Raw genomic sequence first — 9664 nt, forward strand, 5'->3', positions numbered from 1 at the left:
AGTAATATTATGGATAAATGGATTTCAAGTATGCCAACGGGAGCAAATACAGACCTGTGTATCTGGGAAGTCTCCCACTGCAAAGACAGCCATATTGCTTAGATTGTACCACTTATGATAAAAATTTCTAACTGTCTCATGTGTAACAGTCCGTATCACCTTCTCTGTACCTATCGGCAAACGTTCTGCATACTGAACAGAAGGACATTAACAAATCATACCATTTACAAAGGTCTATAGTTGTAAATACAACACCATTGAATCCCATTAGGAAAACACAATGTGCCACAGAGCACAGACCCTACCCTTCATAGAAGAGGTTCACTACTTAAACTGAAACCCACAAACCGCTCTTGCACATCGATGTGATGGAACAAGTGATTATTGTCGATTTCCCGTTTATAGCAGGACAGAGAGCAATACCTTAGAACCCTCAAACAACAATGTCCAGTGGGAGTCCTGCATCCGCCCAGTGGCGTTGCGCCCGCCCCTGTATTCCTCCAGCACAGCACCCCTTTCTTTCTCCAGATCCTCCGCTGAAACCCGAACCTTCTCGCCAAAATTTACGAGCATCAGCCAACTACACACACTAGTTAATGGCAGTGGATGGAAGGCCAAAAGCCCATTATTACCTCGGAGCTGAACTCAGCGAGGACGGAGATTGCCTGGGAGAGCAGTCCGGGCTTGTCCACAGGCACGAGCAGCTCATAGATGGTTTCGTCAGAGGAAGTGAGAGCGTTCTGGCAGGCACCAAACTCTGCGCCAATGCTCTCGAGGAACCTAACGATGTCGTGATTGGTGTAGCGTGACGTTGCGCTGAAGGCGAGGTGCTCCACGATATGCGCCACCCCGCGCTGGTCCTCCTCCTCCACCACCGACCTGCGCGCGCGAATCAAATCCAGCCACATACAGATATACGCCCAAAACAAAACGAACTAAGGGAACGGAAGAGCAGGGCGAGCGAAAGGAAGGCACGCTAGAGAGCGAGTACTGACCCGACCTTGACGGCGAGGGAGAGGGCTGCGCGCATGCGGGGCTTGGGATTGGAGCGGACGTAGTAGGTGAGTCCGTTGGCGAGGCGGCCGTAGGCGACGCCGACGGGCTCGGCTGGGAGGGCCTCTTCCATGGACACGTTCACCAGCTTGAGCGACCGGAACCCGACCCCGCGTCGCAGCCCTCGCCCCCCAACTGCGCCGCCACCGGCCGGCGCCTCCGACGCCGGCGGTAGTAGATCCATGTCTGCTGCTGGTACTGCGCGGCGAGAGCGAGAGAGGGAGCAGGGATCGGATGGGACGGGTACGTCGGGGTCGGGGTCGGGCTAGGGATGCGCGTGCAATGAGATACGTGGCGGACCGGCCGTACACCGTACGGTGACGTCGGATCACTTTTTTTCTAAGAGCATGTTCAGACTAGCCACAATGGAAAGTAACGTAAGAGCATGCTTGATCCAAGGGATTATTTTTAGAGGCTAAAGTTCCAAGCACCCCTGACTAAAAAGAGACTAAGATTAGTCTTAAAGCTAAAAAAATTTAGTCATAGGAAACCTACTAAAATATGTATTAGCCCTCTCTCCTCATTTAATTCCTCTCCTTTAACACATACGAGTTCTGAATTGGGGGTTTAAAGAATAATAAATGCTCAATAACTTGATTTTAGTCTCTTTAGTATTTGGATCCAAGCATGGGTGAGGCTAGCAAGTTTTAGTTCCACTACTTTTAGTCATGGGACTAAAACGTATCCAAGCACCCTCTAATATACACATATCCCTCGACTATATTACTACCTTCATAGTGGGTAGTAACATAGGTGTGGTGTCATGCAAAGCTCCATTTATTAGGTTATAGACTCATACTCCATTGGGACATGTGATGTTACAGTAACTAATTAAGTTACTAGAACCACCTCTCTCTTCATTAACTCATTGCCACGTAGACAAATTTGTTGAGTTGGACTTGAAGTTACTGCTAAAATTACTTCCACTGTGGCTAGTCTCAGCGACACCAAAAGACGCGCGGGGTAAACTTTCACTTTAACGCACGCGGGATGTTTGGACGCACTCCAGCGACGGCGGAAAACTAGCACGCGGGAAACGTTTGCGTGCGCGCGGGAAAAGACGACAGTGCGCGCTAGATTTGGCGCACAGCTTCGAGCGCACCTATAAATTGTCGCGCTCGCCACGCGGCCTCCACACTACGCGCGTTCTCCTCGCTACTCTGTCGCGCACTCTGTCGCTTCCTCGCCCCCGCCACCACCGCGTCACCATGCCGCCGCGCTGCCGTGGATCGTCTGGCTACCGCGACGTCCGCGAGCGCCCCGGCGGCCGGCTCGGCCTCGACACATTCGGGACCGCGCACGAGGACGCCCCGCGCGTACAACGCGGTGGCGTGGCGCCTATAGAGGCCGCCGACGCAGATGAACTTTCACGACGTCTTCACGCGTGAGCAAGCGCAGGACGTCGTCCCTCTGCCTCGTCTTATCACGGACCAGGACCGTGTGGAGCATCGGCGGCGGCAGCGCCGCCTCCTCGTCGCCGAGGAGGACAAGCGAGCCATGGAGGAGTGGCGCTGGCGCCACCCGAGGGACGTCGCGGCGGAGCACGCCTTCTGGGTGGAAAGGACGGCAAAGGGCCGTGCAAAGCGGTTGGAGAGGCGTCGGCGGAAGGCTCTGGCGATATCGCAGTGCGATATCGTTGAGGCAGGTGGGGTGTCGATCTTTGAGGATAATGATTCTCGTTGGGAGGACATGTGGATCGATATCTCGGACAACACCAATCCGGATGAGGAGGAGAACCACTCGAAGTAGGGTGTAATTCCACCATGGTTCATCTAGTTGTACCATAGTTTATGTAGTTACATTGTAGCTTTATCTATCTATATATTGTTTATCGATCTATGCTATGAATTACGTAAAATATTTATGTATCATTTTTATTATCTATGAAATATGTATTGTTTTTATTTTAAAAATATATATGCATTGTTTCGTCAAATAGCGCACGCCTGCTGAACCTACACGCATGCTCAATTTTAGCGCGCCGGCTGGAGCCAGCGCTGTCTACCACGCTTTTTCAAACAATGGACACGCTGCGAAATACTAGTTTTTAGCCGTGCATTTGGCGGCTATTGGAGATACTCTAAAAGCATTTTCGATCTAAAATTTTTTAGAGCGCCAAAATAATGTTTTAATGCGCCGGATGACCATCGCTGGTCGATGCCATCAGTGTGAGGGACGGCAGCGGCAGCTCGGTCACGATGTGTCGTCGTCGGGATCCTACTGCTTTGTTGGGCTGTCTAGCACCCTTTTTTGGCTGGGCTTTTTTCAGCTGACCGAGGTTGCCTGGTTAAAAATCGAACTGAACTAATTGTTCGTGGGACAACCCCTCAAAAAAAGTTGTTCATCAGACCGAGAATTGCAGCTCGACACACCGTATTTACTAATGGATCAGGTCCCAACAGTCTGGATTAGAGCGGGATTCAAACGGATGCATCTCCAGCAGACGTTTAAAAATATACTGCCACCTAGCAACAGTAGCATCTTCAACAGGTGCCCAAAATTAACCACGCGCGCCCGTACCTAGCTCGCCGCCCGTGGCCTGCTCGCTGTCGTGGTCATGGCCACGCCCCGCCGCCCGTGGCCTGCTCGCCGCCGTGGCCGTGGCCGCGCTCCGGCCCACCATGGCCCGCCGCCGCCGTGGTCGTGGCCGCGCTCCGCCCCGTCGTGGTCGCGTCGCCCGTGGCCGTGGCTGCGCTCCTCCCCGCCCCGCCGCCCGTGGCCGGCTGGCCGGCTGGCGGGCACACGCGAGGAGGCCGGCCGCGGGCGCACGGGACACTTCTCAGCGTGTGTGGGAAGTTTCAGCGCGCTGGAGCTCAAGCGCTAAATATACAGCTTGCGGTCCAGTTTCTCCCAGCGCGTTGAACACTTTTTACAGCGTGCTCTATTATGCAGCGTCCACTGGGGTGCTATTTTTAACTCCGAGTGCGCTAAACTTGCGATTTTTTGGACACGACGTTAATATTGGGCGTCTCTTGGAGATGCTCTAAGCATATACAACCGGACCCCTCAAACCCTTCTCAAATGCTTCGACCGGACAGTCCGGTCACCGCTTGGACCGAAAACACCACTGAACCGGTTTGTCTGTACCCAGTATAAATAGTCGGGTTGTCTGGCACCCCTCAAACCTAGCCCATATGTGGGACGGATAACAGACGTCTGGACACATCTGTCACATCAGGTCCGACGGGGCGACCCACATCCCGAATCTCCCCATCACCAACCTATCCCGGCCTGCATTCTTCCTCTCCTCTCTTCAGCATTGTCCACGTCGCCATCACTCTAGCTCTACCTTCACCCTAACCATGTTGTTGTCCCAACCCACGACGCTGCCACCGAAGGGCCCAACCCACAACATCGTTGTCTATGCCATCACCGGGCGCCGCCCCGGTACGCCCAACTTCTCTATACATACAGCTCGCCCTCTTGTGTTGGATGAAATGTTTGAGCAGTTTTCAATTCTTTGCTCATTTGTAGGCAAACGATGGATTCGTCAGATGAGGACTATGGGAGCAAGGACCTTGACAAATTCATATACAAAGAATTAATCAATTAGTCGGGTTCGGACGACAAAGACGCTAGAATGATGATGATGATGAGTATCTAGGAAGAAATAGAGAAGTGAGAGGAGCATATTTTGAACTTCAAGGGTTCAATGAAAAGGGCATTAGAGTTTGAAAGCCCAAGCGCTCCCAGGGTGATTTTGGTAATTAATGTCAAATATATCTCTTGTTTGACTAATAGTTTTATCTAGTATATTTCAGAGAAGTTCAACAGTGGAGTGGCAAGGACAAGAGGATGTGGAACCCCTTCAGGATGCTAGGGACAAGGATTGGCAAAAGCTCAAGACTCTACATTCTTGTTTGAGTGGTCCAAGGTCACATTGAGTCCATATGAAAGCCAATACTATTAAAAGGGGATGGGGTGTTGCTTAATGATCTATTTGATCAAGTGCTTGGTGATATTGCTCCAAAACCCTCAGCCACTTTCTCTACCCAAATATGTCCAAACCCTGCATTCCAACTCGGCCCCGCCGAAATTTCCCATTTGAAACCACCGAGTTCATCTTGACATAGCCACTGCCAAAACCCTAACAATTTGGTTCCACCGATACGGATATCGGTCCCACCTAGATGGCCTTGCTAGCTCTCTATGACTTGTTGCAATCACTTAGGGCTCATCGAGATGTTGCAATCGGTCCCACTGAGATGGCTTGACTGATTCTATATTGCCTTGTTGCTTCACTTCGGTCCCACCAAGATGATGAAGTCGGTGCCACCGAGATGAGGTTTGCCCTAAACCCTAGCACATCCGTCCCACCGAGTTGTTCCCGTCGGTCCCACCAAGATTCCTAATGTTCATATTCTTGCACAAATCAGTGCCACCGAGATGGGTCAAAAGTGTGTAATGGTTGGATTTTGTGTGGAGGCTATATATACCCCTGCATCCCCTCTTCCTCATCGGAGAGAGCCATCAAAATGTGCCTACACTTTCACCATTCATTTTTGTAGAGAGAACCACCTACTCACGTGTTGAGAACTTGAGATCAAGAGATTCCATTCATACCATTTGAACCTTGATTTCTAATCTTCTCCAAGTTGCTTTCCAGTCAGATCCTTCTTCCACCATAGCCAAAACTGTGTGAGAGAGTTGAGTATTGGGGAGACTATCATTTGAAGCACAAGAGCAAGGAGTTCAGCATCAACACACCCTCTATTACCTTTTGGAGAGTGGTGTCTCCAAGATTGGTTAGGTGTCGCTTGGGATCCTCCGAAAAGATGTGGAGTTGAACCGAGAAGTTTGTAAGGGCAAGGAGATCGCCTACTTCGTGAAGATCTACCCGAGTGAGGCAAGTCCTTCGTGGGCGATGGCCATGGTGGGATAGACAAGGTTGATACTTCGTGGACCCTTCATGGGTGGAGCCCTCCATGGACTTGCGTAGCCGTTACCCTTCGTGGGTTGAAGTCTCCATCAACATGGATGTACGATAGCACCACCTATCGGAACCACACCAAAAGATCTCCGCGTCTCCATTGCGTTTGCACACTCCAATCCCAATCCCTTTACACTCTTGCACTTGCATGCTTTACTCTTTCCGCTGCTCATACTCTTGCCATGCATGTGTAAGATGTATCGTGTGTTGGGGAACATAGCATGCAACTTCAAAAAAAAAATCCTACGATCACGCACGATCTATCTAGGAGATGCATAGCAATGAGAAGGGGAGAGTGTGTCCACGTACCCTCGTAGACCAAAAACGGAAGCGTTAGGTTAATGCGGTTGATGTAGTCGAACATCTTCATGATTCAACCGATCTAGTACCGAACATACGACACCTCCGAGTTCAGCACACGTTCAGCTCGATGACGTCCCTCGAACTCTTGATCCAGAAGAGGGTAGAGGGAGAGTTTCATCAGCACGACGGCATGGTGACGGTGATGGTGATGTGATCCACGCAGGGCTTCGCCTAAGCACTACAACGCTATGACCGGAGGAGTAAACTATGGAGGGGGGGCACCGCACACGGCTAAGAGAACAACTTGTGTGCCTTGGGGTGCCCTCTGCCCTCGTATATAAAAGAGGAGGGGAGGAGGCGGCCGGCCTTAGGGGCGCGCCATGGGGGGAAACCGAATAGGACTCCAAGTCTTATTCGCCCCTTCCTTTCTTATAGAAGGGGAAATGGGAAGGGAGAGGGAGGAGGAGAAGGAAAGGGGGACGCGCCCCCTCCCCTGGTCCAATTCGAACTCCCCATGGGAGGGGGGCGCGACTGAAGGAAATATGCCCTAGAGGCAATAATAAAGTTATTATTTATTTCCTTATATCATGATAAATGTTTATTATTCATGCTAGAATTGTATTAACCGGAAACATAATACATGTGTGAATACATAGACAAACAGAGTGTCACTAGTATGCCTCTACTTGACTAGCTCGTTAATCAAAGATGGTTATGTTTCCTAACCATGGACAAAAGAGTTGTTATTTGATTAGCGAGATCACATCATTAGTTGAATGATCTGATTGACATGACCCATTCCATTAGCTTAGCACCCGATCGTTTAGTATGTTGCTATTGCTTTTCTTCATGACTTATACATGTTCCTATGACTATGAGATTATGTAACTCCCGTTTGCCGGAGGAACACTTTGGGTGCTACCAAACGTCACAACGTAACTGGGTGATTATAAAGGAGTACTACAGGTGTCTCCAAAGGTACATGTTGGGTTGGCGTATTTCGAGATTAGGTTTTGTCACTCCGATTGTCGGAGAGGTATCTTTGGGCCCTCTCGGTAATGCACATCACTTAAGCCTTGTAAGCATTGCAACTAAATGAGTTAGTTGCGGGATGATGTATTACAGAACGAGTAAAGAGACTTGTCGGTAACGAGATTGAACTAGGTATTTGGAATACCGACGATCGTATCTCAGGCAAGTAACATACCAATGACAAAGGGAACGACGTATGTTGTTATGCGGTCTGACCGATAAAGATCTTCGTAGAATATGTAGGAGCCAATATGGGCATCCAGGTCCCGCTATTGGTTATTGACTGGAGACGTGTCTCGGTCATGTCTACATTGTTCTCGAACCCGTAGGGTCCGCACGCTTAAGGTTACGATGACAGTTATATTATGAGTTTATGCATTTTGATGTACCGAAGGTTGTTCGGAGTCCCGGATGTGATCACGGACATGACGAGGAGTCTCGAAATGGTCGAGACATAAAGATTGATATATGGGAAGCCTATGTTTGGATATCGGAAGTGTTCCAGGTGAAATCGGGATTTTACCGGAGTACCGGGAAGGTTACCGGAACCCCCCGGGAGCTAAATGGGCCATGATGGGCCTTAGTGGAAAAGAGAAGAGGCAGCCCTACATGGGCTGCGCGCCTCCTCCTTCCCCTAGTCCTATTAGGACTAGGAGAGGTGGCCGGCCCCCTCTCTCTCTTTTCCCCCTCCGCGAATCCTATTCCAACTAGGATTGGAGGGGGAATCCTACTCCCGGAGGGAGTAGGACTCTCCTGGCGCGCCCCTTGTGTTGGAAATATGCCCTAGAGGCAATAATAAAAGCATTATTATTATATTTCCTTATTCATGATAATTGTCTTTATTCATGCTATAATTGTGTTATCCGGAAATCGTAATACATGTCTGAATAACAGACACCAACATGTCCCTAGTAAGCCTCTAGTTGACTAGCTCGTTGATCAACAGATAGTCATGGTTTCCTGACTATGGACATTGGATGTCATTGATAACGAGATCACATCATTAGGAGAATGATGTGATGGACAAGACCCAATCCTAAACATAGCACAAGATCGTATAGTTCGTTTGCTAGAGTTTTCCAATGTCAAGTATCTTTTCCTTAGACCATGAGATCGTGTAACTCCCGGATACCGTAGGATTGCTTTGGGTATACCAAACGTCACAACGTAACTGGGTGACTATAAAGGTAGACTACGGGGTATCTCCGAAAGTGTCTGTTGGGTTGACATGGATCAAGACTGGGATTTGTCACTCCGTATGACGGAGAGGTATCACTGGGCCCACTCGGTAATGCATCATCATAATGAGCTCAAAGTGACCAAGTGTCTGGTCACGGGATCATGCATTACGGTACGAGTAAAGTGACTTGCCGGTAACGAGATTGAACGAGGTATTGGGATACCGACGATCGAATCTCGGGCAAGTAACATATCGATTGACAAAGGGAATTGCATACGGGGTTGATTGAATCCTCGACATCGTGGTTCATCCGATGAGATCATCGTGGAGCATGTGGGAGCCAACATGGGTATCCAGATCCCGCTGTTGGTTATTGACCGGAGAGTCGTCTCGGTCATGTCTACATGTCTCCCGAACCCGTAGGGTCTACACACTTAAGGTTCGGTGACGCTAGGGTTGTAGGGATATGTATATGCAGTAACCCGAATGTTGTTCGGAGTCCCGGATGAGATCCCGGACGTCACGAGGAGTTCCGGAATGGTCCGGAGGTAAAGAATTATATATAGGAAGTGCTATTTCGGCATCGGACAAGTTTCGGGGTCACCGGTATTGTACCGGGACCACCGGAAGGGTCCCGGGGGTCCACCGGGTGGGGCCACCTATCCCGGAGGGCCCCATGGGCTGAAGTAGGGAACCCAGCCCAAAGTGGGCTGGGGCGCCACCCTAGGGCCCATGCGGCTAGGGTTGAGGGGAAACCCTAAAGGGGGCGCCCCCTTGCTTGGGGGGCAAGCCCCCCACCCTAGGCCCGCGCCCCCCTAGTAGATCCATCTACTAGGGCCGGCGCCCCCCTACCCCTATATATAGTGGGGGAGAGGAGGGACTTCATACCCAGCCCCTGGCGCCTCCCTCTCTCCCCGTTACGTCTCTCTTCCTCGTAGTATAGGCGAAGCCCTGCTACTGTGACGCCCTGCATCCACCACCACGCCGTCGTGCTGCTGGATCTTCGTCAACCTCTCCTCCCCCCCTTGCTGGATCAAGAAGGAGGAGACGTCTCCCGTCCCGTACGTGTGTTGAACGCGGAGGTGCCGTCCGTTCGACGCTTGGTCATCGGTGATTTGGATCACGTCGTGTTCGACTACATCATCACCGTTCTTGACGCTTCGCGC

General features: G+C 50.6%; 1 protein-coding gene across 2 annotated transcripts in view; it reads right to left on the reverse strand.

Annotated features, from left to right (window-relative positions):
- The window catches only part of LOC125544017 (zinc protease PQQL-like), a 30088-nt gene extending 28773 nt beyond the window's left edge, over nucleotides 1-1315 (reverse strand). For both annotated transcript variants that reach the window (XR_007299240.1, XM_048707539.1), the window contains exons 1-4: nucleotides 996-1315; nucleotides 633-879; nucleotides 424-549; nucleotides 55-192 (exon numbers count right to left, since the gene is read on the reverse strand). Coding sequence is in view for 1 of the 2 variants with exons in the window: in XM_048707539.1 (XP_048563496.1) it covers nucleotides 55-192; nucleotides 424-549; nucleotides 633-879; nucleotides 996-1237 (753 nt within the window). In the remaining variant the exon portion in view is untranslated. The remainder of the gene's footprint in view (nucleotides 1-54; nucleotides 193-423; nucleotides 550-632; nucleotides 880-995) is intronic.
- Between the last annotated feature and the right edge of the window lie 8349 nt (nucleotides 1316-9664).

The sequence above is a fragment of the Triticum urartu genome, chromosome 3 (genome assembly GCF_003073215.2).
Source record: "Triticum urartu cultivar G1812 chromosome 3, Tu2.1, whole genome shotgun sequence".
Lineage (NCBI taxonomy): Eukaryota > Viridiplantae > Streptophyta > Magnoliopsida > Poales > Poaceae > Triticum > Triticum urartu.